The sequence below is a fragment of the Erinaceus europaeus genome, chromosome 17 (assembly GCF_950295315.1).
Source record: "Erinaceus europaeus chromosome 17, mEriEur2.1, whole genome shotgun sequence".
Taxonomy (NCBI): domain Eukaryota; kingdom Metazoa; phylum Chordata; class Mammalia; order Eulipotyphla; family Erinaceidae; genus Erinaceus; species Erinaceus europaeus.
The window spans coordinates 17860378-17878378 of NC_080178.1; the positions used below are offsets into that span (position 1 = coordinate 17860378).

General features: G+C 43.7%; 1 protein-coding gene across 4 annotated transcripts in view; it reads right to left on the reverse strand.

Moving 5' to 3' along the window:
* Window positions 1–4216: 4216 nt before the first annotated feature.
* ALKBH3 (alkB homolog 3, alpha-ketoglutarate dependent dioxygenase) overlaps window positions 4217–18001 on the reverse strand; it is a 50393-nt gene continuing 36608 nt past the window's right edge. For 3 of the 4 annotated variants that reach the window (XM_016191861.2, XM_007531514.3, XM_060176567.1), the window contains 2 exons: window positions 7004–7102; window positions 4217–6022 (listed from right to left, as the gene is read on the reverse strand). In XM_016191861.2, coding sequence (XP_016047347.1) covers window positions 5933–6022; window positions 7004–7102 — 189 coding nt within the window. In that variant the 3' untranslated portion in view covers window positions 4217–5932. Of the gene's footprint in view, window positions 6023–7003; window positions 7103–15768; window positions 15936–18001 lie in introns of those variants that run through there. The other variant, XM_060176568.1, reaches the window with a different exon arrangement.

An 18001-nucleotide genomic window follows, 5' to 3' on the forward strand; every position in this document is an offset into this window, starting at 1 on the left:
ACTTCTGGCTGGGAGTTGGGGGGCTGTCCTCTTCACCGTGCCTTTCCTGAGCCTGCCCAGCTGGCCCCAGTGGCCTGAATACCTCACCCTCTGGCATCCTTCATCCATCCACCAAACATTCTTCAGGCAGACAGAGAGGATACAGCCTCAACCCAGAAAGCTTTGTGGAGGCTGTAGACTATTCTCCTCAGTAGTCCTAACCATGCCCAGTCTCCAGGTAGAGATGGGGGGTGGGGTGGCCAGGGGAGCCTGTCAGAGGTTCTGAGCTCACCTACAGAGGCCACAGAGCACCCGCCTGTGCCCGCCTCTTGGAAAAGCCAGGCCCCTATGGCCAGGTCCAGCTGCGAGGCGTCTGCGCGGCTCACTCCCAGGAGCCTGTGGATCATCTGGCACTGCAGAGCAGATGCCTGTCACAACTCTCTTGCCCGTGTCCTTCCTGTAGTGGGCGGCTAATTGCAATTTGATCACGTGGCCCTCCAGAGCTCCTGTGCACCTGGTCCACCGCTTCCTCCTGCATCCCGCCAGGGTCTCAGGGCTAAGACCAAAGCGGGTGAGGCTGCTCCCCATGAGGGGAGCCTGTGACAGTCCATCCAGGCAAAGGCTGTGGTGGCAAGGGTTCAGCAGGTGGGGACAGGCCCAGAGACTCACCCTAGATGGCTGTTAACAAGTGACCTCAAAGGGCTTTCACAGGGAACACTGTATCTTAGCATCTGATCAATCCCCTTCGTACCTCAATTTCAACTACTAGTGGTAGAAGGAAAAGGAAGAAGAGGAGGAGAAAGATGAGGGAGAGGAGGAGAAGGAAGAGGGGGAGCAGGAGGAAACGGAGGAGAAGACCTCATCGATCTGCTTGCAGGAATAAATCAGGCTAGGGGTGCAATGAGCCCCATAAACTGTCAGCTACCTTTTGATTAGAATGTGAGTTGAGGGCGGATGGTAGATAACATAATGATTATGCAAAAAGACTCTCATGCCTGAGGCTCTGAAGTCCCAAGTTCAAAGCCCCACACCACCATCAGCCAAAGCTAAGCAGTGTTCTGATAAATCAAATAAAACAAGAATTTGAGGGAAAGTGTGAATTCTCCACACTGCTGGAGGCAATCTGTGAATAGGGGCTGTCCCTGGGTGATGTGACCATGATGGGGACGGTGGCAGCTGCTGTTACACCTACCTTATCAGCTCCAGGATGGCTCATTCCAGAAGACAGTCTTCTGGACAATGCTACTTAATTTATCCTGTGTTTTCTCGCTCTGATTTCAGACACCATCAGCACCCCTTCTCGCCCATCCCCCCACCCCCAGTCTTCACACTAAGGAATAGCCCCGCCCAACAAAGGGTTCTGTTCACAGGATGGGGTGATGTTTATGACTCGGTGTGGCAGTCCTAAGCCAGGTGGAAAGGGCACCGTTAGTCTGTGTTCCACTCTGATAAATAAACATCAAAGTCATTTCCCTGTTGACCCCCCAGGTATGAGAATAAGCAAATCAAAGAGTGGGTATGAGTGGCACTACAATAGCAGGGGTCTCACACTGGGGGGAAGGGGGTCCTTCCAAAGAGAAAAGGGGGAGAGTCAGGGGGAGAGTTGTATCCTGGATCCTTCTCAAGAGCGCATGGGGTGGGGGTGGGGGGAACCATGTATAAGTAAAGACTTAAACAAACAGGACACATCACTATGGAAACACTTGGCTTTTTCAAAAGGCTTTGTTTGAGAAAAATTATCAAGACTTCAGATTCAACACTTCAAATGTCTATGACCAGAAAAGGCAACGTGGGTCTTAGATGCTCTGCAGCCAAGCACAAGCTGCCAGAACACAAGGAAGAAATATTACCAACAGGGCAGGGACCCATCATTTGTCAGGCCTTTCTCCGAAGCCTTCCAAGTGTAGCCTTCTGCTCACCACAGTGCCTGCTTAACTCACTCGGGGTCTCGAGACACAACTCGAGAGACAGTGCCACTGATTGACCAGGTGCCGACAGAGATGCCCTGGGCCGGGGTCGGATCAGCCTCGGAGGCTGCACGGAGAACACACCCAAGAAGAAACGGCAGGTTTATGAGCTGCCACCCAATCCGAGCTTGTGGTTTAGTCGATGACAGTGTGAACCCCAACATCAACATCAACATCGGGGATAGTCTGATGCTAAGTGGCATACTGCTCTGACGCTCTGACGCTCTGACACTAGCTGCTCTGGGGTCGAGGCCCTTTTGGGGGGTGTACTATCTAACCTGCTGTGCTGGGATCTCTGTGGCTGGAGTTGGGATGTACTAAACCCTGGGAAGACGGACGCTGCACTAGAAGTCATTCAGAGTCCCCAGATGAACTCACAGATAGGGAGGAAGAGTCCACTTGTCTGTCTCTAAAAGTCAGCTTGGATTGGGTCAGGACATACTGTTCGGAGCCACTTGCCAAGAAAGCTGAGTGAGAATCCGTGTCACTCACTAGAATCTGGATTATCCCCCCTTCAAGTGAGTGTCTCCAGGTAAAAAGCCAGCTACTAGATCGACCGGCAGAACCTGACCAGGAGATGCAAAGGCTAGTAAAGGGGAGAGGCAGGCGCCTGCCCTCATGCACAGGGAAACCAGGTGATAGAAATCGAAATAAAATGGCCTGGCAGATCAGCAGTATAGGGTGAGCTGGATTGTCCTCTGTGAGGAATAAGCCCTGAACCTTAGGCTCCCAGGTTATGCCCAGCAAAATATGCCACTTAAAACTCAGCATGGTAGAGGAAATGGCACACAAGGTAAGGGGTAAACCCTTAAGGTTTGTTGATTTGGACTCTGCCACTTTCTAGGTCCTGCAAATCACTCAACATCTAGGAGACTCAGTTGCCTGTTTTTTAATAACAGAATAGCATATCTCTCTTGCAGGTCTGTGGAGAGGATTAGGAACTGCACATAAAAATGTAATGCAGGGGAGTCAGACGGTAGCACAGCGGGTTAAGTGCACGTGGCGCAAAGCACAAGGACTGGCGTATGGATCCTGGTTCGAGCCCCCAGCTCCCCACCTGCAGGGGAGTCACTTCACCAGCGGTGAAGTAGGTCTGCAGGTGTCTATATTTCTCTCCCCCTCTCTGTCTTCCCCTCCTCTCTCCATTTCTCTCTGTCCTATCCAACAACGACGACATCAATAACAACAATAATAACTACAAAAAGAATAAAACAACAAGAGCAGCAGAAGGGAAAATAAATGATAATTTAAAAAAATGTAATGCAGTAGCACAGTAGTAGAGTTTGGGACTTGCAGACATAAGGTCCAGAACTTGATCCCCAGAATGCTGCTTTGGCCTCTCTCTGTCTCTCTCTCTACTTCATGAAATACATTATCTTAAAAGAAAATGAAGACAGTGCCTGGGAGGAAACAGAAACACAAAAGTGGGGAGTTAAAAAAAATCAAGACTGTTTTCCTTCATGCTACAGCCCCAATATTTACTTCCACTGCTTTATTTTTCCCCCTCCTCTTATTTATTTATTTAACCAGAGCACTACTCAGCTCTGGTTTATGGTAGTGAGGGGGATTAACCCTGGACCTCACAGCCTCAAGCATCACAGTCTTTATGCATAACCATTATGTTTTCTCCCCCTCCACTGCTTTGTAAGTAATTTAGAAATACACACACACACACACACACACACACAAACACACACAAACACACACACACACACACCCTGATTCCCACTTAAGATCTACCACAGAATACTGTAACAGGTTGGCCCAGTCACTGAGTACAGCTGTCCTTTGCCAAGATCTAAAATTTCTGACCATTCCTAAAACCTACAGTTTGGCTCTATAGCAAGTGCCTACAGGGCATTTCAGAAAGGATAGTATTATCTGTGGTGTGTGTGTGTGTGTGTGTGTGTGGTGGTGGGGGGGAGTGGGGGAAAAAAAAAAGGCAGTCCGGCATTTGACAGCAGGAAACAAAACCTGCTCTCAGATGAAGGAATCCAAGTGGTAGCGCAAGCTGTCTGCTGAGGAACAGGAATGTGTTTCCCTGACAGGCATGGTAGTGATGACTGAAGAGATTAACATCCCCTTGCTCAGCTGATGCAAGGGGAGACGATGACCCCACGTTAGGAGGGATGCTGCAAGACTAGGTACCATCTGCCAGTTCTTTTACTTGTGGGAATGGAAGAACAGTTTCCCAGCATCATACTGCAAACTCCAACAAAGCTGGCTGTACCACCCTGGCCAGGTTTTGTTTGTTTGAACAGAAGAAAAGCTAGGCATTAAATAAAGGCTTTATTTCATTTCTATGGTGATTTGTACTTCCCTCGTAGAAAGGCTTACTGTGATGCTCAGCTCTGACAGAGGAGTATTTCTGATAGAAAGGAGCTATACATGTGTGGCAATGTTTAAAAAACCGGAAGAGGAAAGAGACTCCAGTGTAAGAGTGCTGGTACGAGAGTACAGCTGGCCAGGCATGGCAGTACATCTGCATGCTGACGGAAAGCCTACTCAGCCTCTGGTACTTCACCATGACGGGGGAGACGTCATTAATCTTACAGCGTGGAAAAGTACAAAAGGTCAAAAGCAAAAAGTATAGTGGCCAGGGGAAAGAACTCAGCTAGCAGGGCTTAGGACTTGCATGTCTGAGACTTCCAGTTCAACCCTAGCACCAGAGGCAACAGAGTAGTACTCTGTCTCTCCCCAGGCCCCCCCAATTCTTTCCATTTCATATGAAATAAAACTTTGAAAAAAAAAAATCCAAAAGGCTCTGTAAAATTTCCCCAGAGGCAGCGAAGGAAACTCTAATTCCCATGCCCTGTTTTCTTCCATTTAATCCCTTTTCATTCCCTCCAGTTTTCTGTCCTTGGTCAGCCATTAATCTGGCACACTGCTCCTAAACCAAGAGGTCAAGAAGACACATGCTTCAATGATGCAATAAGGGGGAGCCTTATGTGTTCTGTTTTGGGAACCTTGGTGACATCACAGACTAACCCCTGAATCACAAACACCAGTGCAGAAGAGAACATTGACTCAGAAAGGAGGAAAAAAAAAAAGTCTTACTCATGGGGTTACTGAAATCTAAAATGGAGGATGAAGAGAACTATTAGGTAACTGGTCAATTCCCTGATGGACTGTTCCTTTTTCTCTGGCTTGAGTTTAAATGACACAAGCCATTCTCCAGGGGAAACTAATCTTTGTGGAACAGCTGTCACTTGCTGCTCCTCAGTCTAAATTTCAGCCTACTTCTCGTGTCATCATTCAATGGCTGCTGCCTCTGAGGGGACAGTTTGCTCTAGTATTACAAGCAGCTCAGGTGATTTCTTCTAGAAGTTGGCCGTGTTGGAGGAATGATGCCTTCACTCTTTATTGAGAGGCCTACCAACTGTCTGAGTGTGTCTAGGAAGAATGACAGACAGGGAAGGAGACTCAATAAAGTCAATAAAGTTAAATAAAGTGCTCCCAGAATATGCAGCTTTTCATGACAACAGCACACAAGCCAGGTTTCACACCTTGTCAGGTGGACTTCAACAACATCCCGAGAAACTACCTCTGTGTGGGTTTCAGCAGCTGTCTGCCTCTGGAAGGCTCCAGAGTCACTGACCCATATTTATATATCTCCACTTCGATAAAGTCACAAGGGACAAACACGTGCAGATCTACCCCCAGAGGCAAAGTCCATTCATATTCCTTCATATAAAGCAGAGGGGGGCAGGAGAAAAACCCGAAGCAGAGCCACAGCAGTATTTAATTTGTCGACAGAAAATAGGTGATTCCAAGATGAGATTAGGGATTCCTGTTCCCAGAGCAAACATACTGTGAACATAAACTGCTGGATGTCAGTTAATGGGACTCTGGGCCAGGAAGCAAATTCCACCTATATCTTCCAAACAGTCACACACAGCAAGATCGGGATGACCCAGAATCTCGAAGCTTCTTCACGACAGGTGGTTTCCTCAGTCTCAGCATGGTTTCTTAAAGCCCTCACCCCATCAGTACACCCCTCTGGGGTCTGGATAAACTGTCCGGAAAGTCAGGTTTATTCTCGGTTCTCTGGAGTGGTACTCTTTAGGTACTCGGTGCTAAATGGGAGACAGAAATAAATCCAATGTAAACGCACATGTTTGCTCCCAAGCCATTTAAAACCTGTCTGTGATGATGTCAACATATTTCTGCTGTATCCCTCCTTAAATGTGCAGCGATCAGCTCTTCAAAATCTTGGGAAAAGCCCCCTCCACAACTGAAACCAACTCACTACAACTTGCCGGCACCCTCATAGTCAGATGCTGTCACTGCTTCTCATTGTTGCCCCTTCCCCCAACCTCTTGCCGCTTGTCCATATTTCATAAGAAAAACACATTCATGGCTGACATCAGAGGAAGGCAGGAGGTTTCACTTTTGTGCACAAGACCTCTCAGAAAGAGGACTTTAAATAATGATCTGTCTTTGGGGGTCAGAAGGCAATTCGCCCAGTAGAGTACACACCTGCCAATGTGTGAGGCCTGGGATTCAGCTCCCTGCCGCCACAGGCAGAGGGAGCTTCACAAGCAGTGGAACCGTGTCTCTTGCTTCCTATCTACGTCTCTGTCCCTGTTGTTAACTCCTGTCTAAAATTTAAAAAAAAAAAAAGAAAGAAAAAAAGTCTGCTGAGAAATAAGACCGACACAGGTGGAGTCCCAGTGATTCCTGGTAGCAAAAAAAAAAAAAAAAAGCAAACTGAAAATAAAGACATATAATTGATTATAATTAAATTTAAAAATTAGTTCTTCAGCATACTAGTCACATTTCAAGAGATGAGCTATTGTGGGTATCAGACAGGGACTGGGCTGCACAGATACTGAAAGTTTCCATCAGCGTGCAGAGTTGTACGGCATGACGCTGCTGCGGAGGCTCATTCTGACTGTCGGTAATATCAAAAAGCCTTGGAAAGGTCACTCTGCTGCCTCCTGCTCACTGCACAAGCAATTATCGCTCATCGGGTTTACTCTGGAAACTCACCGTAGGTGAGCTAGTTGGGAAACTGAGTCCATGGGAGTTCATCTATGTTACTGGCATGCTCTCACCTGCCAATCAGCTTGTGTCGCTCCTTCCATGATTAACAAGGTCCCGTGATCCAAGGGTATCTTCACTCTGTCCATGTATGTGTAGTCTCCACTCTCTTCCTAGAAAACAGTTTTCACTGTGCTGAGTTTATTTTATATATATATATATATATATATTTATTTATTTATTTTCCCTTTTGCTGCCCTTGTTTTTCATTGTTCTTGTCGTTATTACTGTTGTTGTTACTGATGTTGTTGGATAGGACAGAGAGAAATGGAGAAAGGAGGTGAAGACAGAGAGGGGGAGAGAAAGATAGACACCTGCAGACCTGCTTCACTGCTTGTGAAGTGACTCCCCAGCAGGTGGGGAGCCGGGGGCTTGAACCAGGATCCTTGTGCTGGTCCTTGTGCTTTGCGCCATGGGCGCTTAACCTGCTGCGCTACCGCCCGACTCCCTGTGCTGAGTTTCTTACGTGATGAAGAGGCAACAGAATTTGACCCAGGGCAGAGAAATGGAAGCCTCAGCCAAACTCAAGGGCTTCTTCCATTTACTGCCCTGCCACTTGGTAGCTACTTGGTCACAGGCAAGTTATTTTATTTCTCTGCGCCTTTGTTGACTCACTGGTAAAAATGTGGAGAGGATAGTACCTGTCACACAGTGCTTTTGTGAATCTCCATGCATAAATCACTTGGAAGTCTGGAATATGTGCTAATTATTATAAATATTATCAGTATTCAGATGCAGAAAAGCCTACTCTGGCTTACAGTAGAATTAGAAGTCAGTCAAGTAAGAACTGTTTACTTATGCTTGTGCTCAGCTCTGTGTTTTGGCATAGTGTAAGAAAACGAGCTTTGAAGCAAAAGACACAGTGTGATGAGTTCAGATGATGATTTATGTTGATTTATTCATTGGTCTCTTGTTGTTGAAACTAGTCACAACTCTTCCCATAGCTACTGTGGTGTTCTGGAGAGATGGCCCTGTTTCTCTCGGGAATAATCAATAAGAAAATCTTCTCGCCTCAAAAAAGGGAGCTCTGGCTCGATCAAAACACTGAGGCAGGTTGTTTAAAGCCTTGGGGAATGAATGGGTCATAACGCCTGCCCACTTAGGCTGTAAATGCCTCCTTCTCCCAGAGAACTCATTCAAAGTCAAGTCTTGTCCAATATTGTAATGAAACTTCATAGCACAGCCCACAAGCAGTCAACAGGTGGTATTACTCTTCCTTCACAGCTGAAAAAGAGGGACATGCACTAAACATCTTCCTGGCTCATGGGAACTAACAACATGTCAAGGATCCAGGCTGGGACAGCCCCAAGCTTCCTGATTTCTTTCCCTCCGTTCTGGACAGCTTGGTCCATTCATCTGCTTCATTTCCGATGTGAGAGATTACATTTGCATTACAGCAGGATTAATTTCACTGCAATACTGTGTTTATACTTACTATTGTAGGGGTGCTTCTGAGAATGTAACTGTTTACAATGATTTCCCCCAGGAAAGTCACAATCAAAACAAGAGTGAAGTTGCATAAACAGACTAAGTTCCAGGCTCCAGTCCTTGACAGTGACTATGAAACACAACTTTGACTTTTTCAGGCAGAAGACAGAAGCAATGTTTAAAATAACCTTTAGTTTTAGTGATTGGTTTTAATGGTCTTCCATAGTTTCTCTCCTGTAGTAAGTAAGCACTCAAATATTTACTTCTAACCCCTTAGCCAGCCAGAGAGCAGTGGGAAGGTGACCCTGTCCTAGGGTGGCCCATCTCCATCTCAGAAAAGCAAACAGTTGGTCTTTCAAGGAAAAAAAAAAAAAAAAAAAAAAAAGACATTACAGATAGAAGATATGCTTGTACTGGAGAAAAGATACCAAAAAGGAACACATCCTTCAGATCAGAGGGCCCAAGGCTCCTAGATTTGGGCTGTGATGTCATTACCACAACAAGGTCCAACTAGACCACAAGCAAACCTTACCCCCATAAACAGGAGTGCAAACAGGGCCTTAATCAAGAAATCAAGCACAAATACCAGGACTAAAGAGTGAATGAGGGCCAGGCAGTGGCTCACCTGGTTAAGCATACACATGTGCAAGGACTAAACCAATGTACGCAGAGACTTTTTCCACTTAGGGAACAGATAAAAAGGCCAGAGGAGCTCACGTGGCTGTGCATAAAGGCTCCAGTTGATAAATGGATAAGCAACAGATAAGCAACCGTGGAAGCCCAGGCTGAACTGTTTAGAAGAACACAGTCACTGCCATTAAGCATGGTTAAGTCGCCAAAACACATCTCTGTAACTCTTTTGATTTACTCAGGTCTTTCTTCAAAACAAAATAAAACAAGACACCCCCCCACACCCACACACAAATTTTTTTCCATCCCTGATCCCAGTTAAAGAAGCTTCTAGGGTCATTACCAGTCTACACAGCGGTTTTTGCCACTGATGTTCCTGACTTCCCATACTGTTGAAACCTCAGTAGATAGAAAAGGCAAAATAATAATAATCATCATATGTATATTTTACTCTTTCCCCAATAGGTCAATTCATCTGAATGCTTATAGGTTCTAAGAAACATTGGGGTTTCTAGTTCCATAACCCTCTGTTCTACCAAGATAAGAAGTCTACTCAGTTTTCTTTAGAAAAATACTATTTGGGGGGGCGGTGGTGGCTCCTGAGGAAGTCTGGGCATATTTACTGTTATGTCATTACTAACTATATAATAGAAACATTTTCTCTTTTTCTCTTCAATGGAAAGGTGCCCATCTTTTTGTAAAAGATTTATGTAGATTTTTTATTTAATTACTCCTTTCTTGTCCTCAGAAGGTGTTTTAGAAATTTCAAACAACCATTAGCAGCAGCAGCAGCACAGTTTTTCTGCTATGAAAGTAACACACAGCCTCACTAAAGCAAATGACGTACTTGTTGTATGACTTGCTCAAAAATCTGCTTTCCTACTGTCTTATAAACCCCAAGATAAGAGGCCTTGTTCTTTAGAAGTGTTCTCAGGGCCTCTCATAGCTATGGGAACAACTGAGGGAAAACAGTAAGACAATAAAAAAAATTATCTTTCATACTATCACCTAGAATATAGGCCACAAGCACACATGGAATACATATATTCACACATAGATTTGTATACGTTACCTTCTTAACATGCTTTTGTTTTTCTGTATCTTAAGTATATATCATCCTTATTTTCTCTTAGTTTTATTGGGGGATTGATGATTCATATCTCCCCTCGACTAGTGTCTAGGAGACACAACAGGACCCCATTGTCCCTTCATCCTTTTCCTTACCCTCTTTCCTCACAGTCCTTTGCTTTGGTGCAATATACCGCACCCAGTCCAGATTTCACCCTATGTTTTCCCCTAGTGCTCTTTGTTTTTAAGTTCCACCTATGTGAGATCATGAAAGACAGGTAGAGAGAGACAGGATACAGTGTCTTTAAAATATGGCTTATAACAAACTGAATCTTTTTAATATATAGGCTGTGTATTTGATATGCGGACTCTCTCAAAAGCCTAGACCAAGTAGATTAGAAGCTTCCAATAGCACAGCTATATACAAGATACTGGATACTGTACAGCAAACCATAACAAAGGGACTTTTCAAAGTTAACCCAATTAACAAATAATGTGATGATAATATTAACTATTGATTGTCTTTTTGAACCCTAAGACAGCAGGAACCTCACATCTTCACTATAGAGCCCCTACTCCCCCCAGTCCTGGAACCCTTGGATAGGGCCCACTTTCCCGTATGCATCTCCCAATCCAAACCAAATAATATTGCATCCGCCGATCACAACCTAACCAAAGCAACGATTGCCACCTCAACATGCTTCACCTCAGACTGTATCCAGAGACTTCACGTGTGGAATGGCAACCCTTCAGCTTCATTACTCGGGTGAGACCTTTCCTTTAATAGTACACTCTAATTTCATCTCAGGTAGTTCACTTTCTAACAAAGTCCCATAACCTAGATATACACCAGTTTCTGTGAGAGAGAGCTTATGTGCACACGTATCCATAAACTACTGCAAAATATATACCTGAAAGCAGGATTACACTAGAGTTTGCAGTGAGTACCTCCCTAACACTTCCTCTCCACTATTCCAAGCTTGGGATCCATGATTGCTCAACAAATTGTTTGGCTTCATATGTTAACTCTCTTTTCAATCACCAGGTTCCAGATGCCACCAGGATGCTGGCTAGGCTTCCCTGGATTGAAGACCCCACCAATGTGTCCTGGAGCTCAGCTTCCCCAGAGACACACCCTACGAGGGAAAGAGAGAGGCAGACTGGGGGTATGGACCGACCAGTCAACGCCCATGTTCAGCGGGGAAGCAATTACAGAAGCCAGACCTTCTACCTTCTGCAACCCTCAACGACCCTGGGTCCATGCTCCCAGAGGGATAGAGAATGGGAAAGCTACCATCGGAGGGGGTGGGTTATGGGGATTGGGTGTTGGGAATTGTGTGGAGTTGTACCCCCCTACCTTATGCTTTTGTTCACTAATCCTTTCTTAAATAAAAAATTTTAAAAAATATATGGCTTTATAATATCCCTCTGTATGAAGAGAACCATCCTTTTCTTTAAACTCACAAATATTTGTGACTCTGTGTCAGATGCAGTGCTAATGCTAAGGATATAGCCATGAGGTACATTTACTGGCATAGAAGATAGGAAGGAAAAAAACAAACAAAAAAGGAAGGGTAGAAGGGAGATAAAAGGAAGGAAAAAAGAGCAAGGAGGGAGGGTGAGGAAAATGAAGGAAAGGGAGCCACTGCTAGTAGATCTTGGGCAAAACATTTCTGTGTACATTTCTAGGATATGTTCTTGAAAATGGAAGTACTGAGCCCAAGACACCTCGAATTACCAGATATATTATTATTTTTTTTAATAAGACTGTGGCAATTTATAGTTCCATCAGTACAATATTATAGTATCTATTTTCTGGTCATATCAATAATACTGAACAGTGGCAACACTTAATGGTGAAAAAAATTAGATGAGAAATGAGAACTTATTATCCAAACTCAAAATTTTTTTCTTTTTTAAAAAGAGTAAGGAGCAGTCTTTTTTTTTTTTTTTTTGTTCCTCCTCCAGGGTTATTGCTGGGCTCGGTGCCTGCACCATGAGTCCACCGCTCCTGGAGGCCATTTTTTTCCCCCTTTTGTTGCCCTTGTTGTAGCTTCGTTGTGGTTATTATTATTGCCCTTGTTGATGCAATTCGTTGTTGGATAGGACAGAGAGAAATGGAGAGAGGAGGGGAAGACAGAGAAGGGGAGAGAAAGATAGACACCTGCAGACCTGCTTCACCGCCTGTGAAGCGACTCCCCTGCAGGTGGGGAGCTGGGGGCTCAAACCGGGATCCTTACGCCGGTTCCTGCGCTTTGCGCCACATGCGCTCAACCCATTGCACCACCACCCGACCCCCTTTTTTTTCAAATCTTATTTATTGGATAGAGACAGCCAGAAATCGAGAGGAAAGGGTGGGATAGAGAGGAAGAGAGACACCTGCAGCACTGCTTCACCACTTGTGAAGCTTTCCTTCTGCAGGTGGGGACCGCGGACTCGAACCTGGGTCCTTGCATGTTGTGATATGTGTGCTCAATAAGGTGTGCCACCAACCGGCCCCTAGAATTTCTTTATTACAGACTAATCCATTCCAACATTTTTTTCCACCTGCCTATTTACTGTTTTGCATCTATTCTGTTGTAAACTCTGTATATGTCTTTCTCTGTTTTTCTACAGAGTGCTAATGGCTTTCTTATTGATCTGTAACAACAGAGTAAAATATCTCCCCTTACGCATTTTCTGTAAATATTTTTTTCTATTTGCTTTTCAACTCTTTTTATGGTATTTAACATAGAGTAACTAAAGAATTCTTAGAGAATCAACTCTACTGGCCTTTCTTTGGCTCTCTTTCATGGTTAGCATGCTTAGAAAGTCTTTTCTCATCCTGAGAAAAGTTAAATACACAGTTGCATTTCTTTCCAGTTTAAAAAAAAAAAAAGGAGTTCCGGGCTGGGTGGTGGATCACCTGGTTGAGCACACATGTTACAATGTGCAAGGACACAGGTTAAAGCCCCCAGTCCCCACTCGCAGGGGGAAAGCTTTGCGAGTGATGAAGCAGGGCTGCAAGTATCTCTCTGTCTCTCTCCCTCTCTCCCACCCCCTTCCCTCTTGATTTTTGACTATCTCTATCCAGTAAATAAAGATAATAAATTTTTTTAAATGTAGTTCACATGTTTTAGATTTCATGCTTTATAATCCACCAAGTTCTTCTCCTTCAGACTTCTTTTATACCAATTCCTATGTATTGCAATCAAGGTCTTCTGTTAGACTTTTTTTTTTGTATAGGATCAACATTGGAGTATGCTGTTCAGGGCCCAAGCAAATCAGTCTCTCTCTCTCTGATTCAGTTTAAGAGCTGCCTAACTGTGCTGCTAATGGACCCACCCATGACTTCTTTTATGTCCTTGTCTGATGGTCTGACCTGACCTGTAAACATCCAAGAATGGCCAGTGATGTCAGACAGAAAGCTTAGGACACATGTGTTTCTCATCTTCAGGTACCATAGTCCTAATTTCAGTGACCTCATCTCAATCAGAAAAAGCAAAGCAACAACCACAAAAAAGAGCTTTGCTGCTCAAAATAGGCCTCCAAATTGATGATTTCAATCAAGTAGAGAGACATTTTGTTTTTCAAGTCATCTCTGGCCCCTATGGGCTGTTTACCTTTAAAAAAAAATGTTCTTTTACTAAGAAGATGCTTATGAAACAAAATACAAATGAGCAGAAAGGACAAGCAAAAAGCAGAAACCAGCATGCTCCTCGCTTTTCATTTCCTAAACTCACAGGAAATGCTTGGCATGCAGTAAGTATTATTAGCTTCATCGTTGGCGGCATCAGGGAAGACGAGGGAGACGCTGGGCCTCTAGATCCTGGAGTGGGCTTAAGTTAATGAGAATGTGAAGAACATGTGTACAGACCAAAGAGAGGATTTAGGAGGACCAATCAGACAGGGGCAGTGAGAGACCTAGGTAGAGTAGCACAGACTGTGGAAAGGGTTGGCAGTCTGGCTAAGGAATCTGCATTTTATCCTTTGTTCCAGTATGAGCAAATAGAGGTTTCTGAGTTGGAACACAACAGTGCTAAAAACAGTGAGCTCACTCTTGGTTCTCTGTTCTTCTTCCTCTCATCCCTTGCCCTACATGCCAATGTTACATATCCAAGAGTGCTTTATAAATATCTGTGATATTAATTTTGCTTCAGTTCAATAAACGGTTGCCTGTGGAATGCTGGGTAGGCAATTTAGCACTGTGCCCCACTCACCTAATCTAGATGTACAGTGGGGACAGTACAGTACTGACTCCACTAGGTTGCTGGAGTATTGAGTGTAAGGCACTTAGGAAAGAGGCAGGCACAGAGGCAACACTACTTACTTGTGATCTGTTATTACCACTTTACATTTGTTATTTTGACAGTTCCCAAATATCTCTAGCATGGGTCTGTCATCTAGATCCCAGAATTAGCTAGCCAAGGACCTACTTTACATGTAGAAACCCAAAGTATCTCAGACCTAGTAAAAGGAACTCCTGATTATATTTACAAATTCTCCTTTAGCAAGGGAAAGCAGCTTCAACCACCACTGCTCAAGACAGAAACCTTGAAGTCATTCTTACTCTCATATTTTAAAGTTATTGTTAAGTTCCATACTGGCTTACTCTCAAAAACACACCTCAAATTCATTCACTTCTTCCCTGCCACCCTCTAAGTAGAAACCAGCAGTCTCCCCCGGGAATATTTGAATCACTTTTAAGTACCTACCCTTGACTCCCCCAAACTATTCTTTAAAAAAAAAAACTTTTTTTTTTTTTTTAAAGTGAGGCAGGAACACTGATCTGGCGTATTTGGTCCCAGTGATTGAACTTGGAGTCTCACACATCCTGGTGATCCTGAACATTAACGACTAAGTCACCTTCCCGATCACTCCCTAATTATTCTTTACTCAGCAGCCACAGTGAGCTTTTCAAATATAAACCAGATCATATTACAACCTCATTTATTCCCACTGCACTTGGAATAAAGTCCAAAACTCAGAGTTCTAGCCACAAGTTGTAATTGTTTTTTCTCGGTTCATTCTACTTATTTGTTTTCTAGCTCCTATGGCCTCCATGAGGGAGGGGATTTTATTTGTCACATTAACTGCTATCTCCCCAGAGCTGAACATGGTACTTGAAACACAGTAGGTGCTCAGTCGGTATTTGTGGGGAATGGGACAAGGGGCAGAAGGTAAAAAGGAAGAGGTAAGGCAAATAAACTGCTCCTAAAAATATCTGACATACAGGCATAGCAGACAAAACAGAGGGAGCAAAAATCTAAAGAAGATTATGGGTGGGGAGGGTGTTTGTACTTTTTAAAAGATAATTCTTTCTTTATTTTTTACCAGAGCACTGCTCAGTGGTACAGGGGATTGAACCTGGGACTTTGGTGCCTCAGGCATGAGAGTCTCTTTGCATATAACCATTTTGCTTTCTGCCCTCGCTGCATTTTTGTATATTGGACATGCAGTAAAGAGAATCTGGAAATGAAGACAGGCTCTATTAAAGAGGTGAGTTCTTTAGACAGTTCAAGCAAGAACTAAGATGACTTTGGAAACTGAAACGAAGTAAGAGAGCAAAGAAGGACTGAGAACAATGCGCTGCTAATGTGACCAAAAGAATAATGGCATCGGGCTAGGGAAAATAACCAAACTGGACAGTGTGCTGCTTTGCCAGCTGTGAGACCAATTTTGAATTTATCAGTATGTCAGGAGTTGTAGAGAGTTTTCGTAAAGAGCAATACTAAATGCAATTTTACAGCTTCAAAGTAGGATCCACATGTGCTGTTGTAAGTGGTAATGTTTTGTAAACATGCAGAAAGTGATGACTGGAATTTGACGTAAAAGTCACAGCTGGAGAAAAGAGATTTAAAAAGTCACCCTACCAGAGAACAAATGATTGAAGTTGTAAACATGATGCAATCTTCTTTATTGACTATTTAATCGAAATACGAATAGCCCTAATGTTGGGAATATAATAATAAATAAGACAGAAATGAACCTTGTCCCAAGTGGTATTTACCATTTACTGCCAATTTATAATGTCAAAACAAATACAGACAAAGATAACATAGTTAAAGATACTTGAACATCCATATTGAAGGGGTAAAGGGAAAAAAAAACCCTCAAAGGAGAGAGAGAACAGCAATGAGAAAATTATGGGAGTAACTAAGATAATACAGTATTTCAGAAACCAGTCAGAGGAAGAAAAGATCCTAACAGATGGCAGAGTTTTAAGCAGAGGAGATGATGACACTGGTGACCAGTACTACAAGGAAGCAGAGAATGAAGGCCAACAAAAGGTCAGTATATTAGCTTTTTAAAAATATAGGGAGTTGGGCGGTAGCACAGCAGGTTAAGCACACACATGGTGCAAAGCCCAAGGACTGGTGTAAGGATCCTGGTTCGAGCCTTCAGCTCCCCAACTGCATGGGAGTCACTTCACAGGCGGTAAAGCAGGTCTGCAGGTGTCTATCTTTCTCTCCCCGTCTCTGTCTTCCCCTCCTCTCTCCATTTCTCTCTGTCCCATCCAACAATGACAATAGCAATGACAACAACAATAATAACAACAACAACAATAAACAACAAGGGCAAAAAAAAGGGGAAAAAGCCTCCAGGAGCAATGGATTCGTAGTGCTGGCACCGAGCCCCAGCGATAACCCTGGAGGCAAAAAAAAAAAATAAATAAAAATGTATTTATGTATTTATTTATGTGAGAGAGGAAAGTGAGAAGCCTAGCATCATTCTGGCACATACCATGCTAGGGACTGAACTCAGCACCTCATGCTTGAGAGTTCAACACTTTATCCACAGAGCCAACCCCTGGTCAGCAGTGTATTTGCTTGTTCAGACACAATGGTACCAGAAGCCAGGAGATAGCAGCTCACCCAGTATAGTGCTTACTTTACCATGCACAAGAAGCCAGCATGGAATCCCTGGACATTACAAGAGAGCACAGTGCAGAAGGGAATCTTCACGAGAGGTGGAGCACTGCTGTGGTGTTTCTCTTTTCTTCCACTGCCTCCCTCTCTACCCCCCTCAATCTCCATCTCACCCTCTATCTTAAAAAAGCCTAATAGGAGACACTGTTTTTGGAATTCGAATCCTGGCATTAGCATATGCTAGAGTGATGCTCGCGTTCTCTTTCATTAATAAATCAATGAGTCTTTCCTCAATAGCAAGAAAACAAAAATTCAAAAGGTGTTGATTAGAATGTTTTCAGGGCCAAGTAAAGGGTTTTCTTAAGCTGGCAACTAATATGAGAGAGCTCTCTAGCTCTCTGGCTCAAGAGTCAGAAACATGTGGAGGTGATTTACAGCAATTGGCTGTATTTTTTTTTCTTTTTGGTAGATTGAAATGATACTTGAAAGCTCACTGTTATCCTGTGCTACAGCTACTTTTATCTGCTGAGGACTAACTGTTCCTTTACTTGCCCTATCTCACAGCTTGTACCTAAGCCAATAATGAATGACCTCCTTTAATCATTACTTTTCAGCTTGTCTTCCCAAACTGTGGTGTTGTGTTGCCTGGCTGGCTTCTAGACTGCCTGATGGATCATCTGAGCTTGCAGTTACATTTGGATTATAAACTTGTTCCTGTAGCACCAATACAGGAACACAGGCTTTTTATATGCCTTTAAATTGGACACAATCATAACATACTAGTTATGAAAATTATGGAAAGGAAGGAAAAAAAAAAAAAAACAAAGCTGGAGCCCCACAAAGCCAACTCTACCATTATTTTACTGACTCAAACCACATTTTCAATGATGGTATGTTCAGCACTGGTATGAAATACATTACTTTAAAAATGGAAGCAGAAGACGGGGGTAGATAGTACAGAGATTCTCATGCCTGAGGCTCCCAAAGTTCCAGGTTCAATACCCAGCACCACCATAAGCTAAAAAAAAAAAAAAAAAA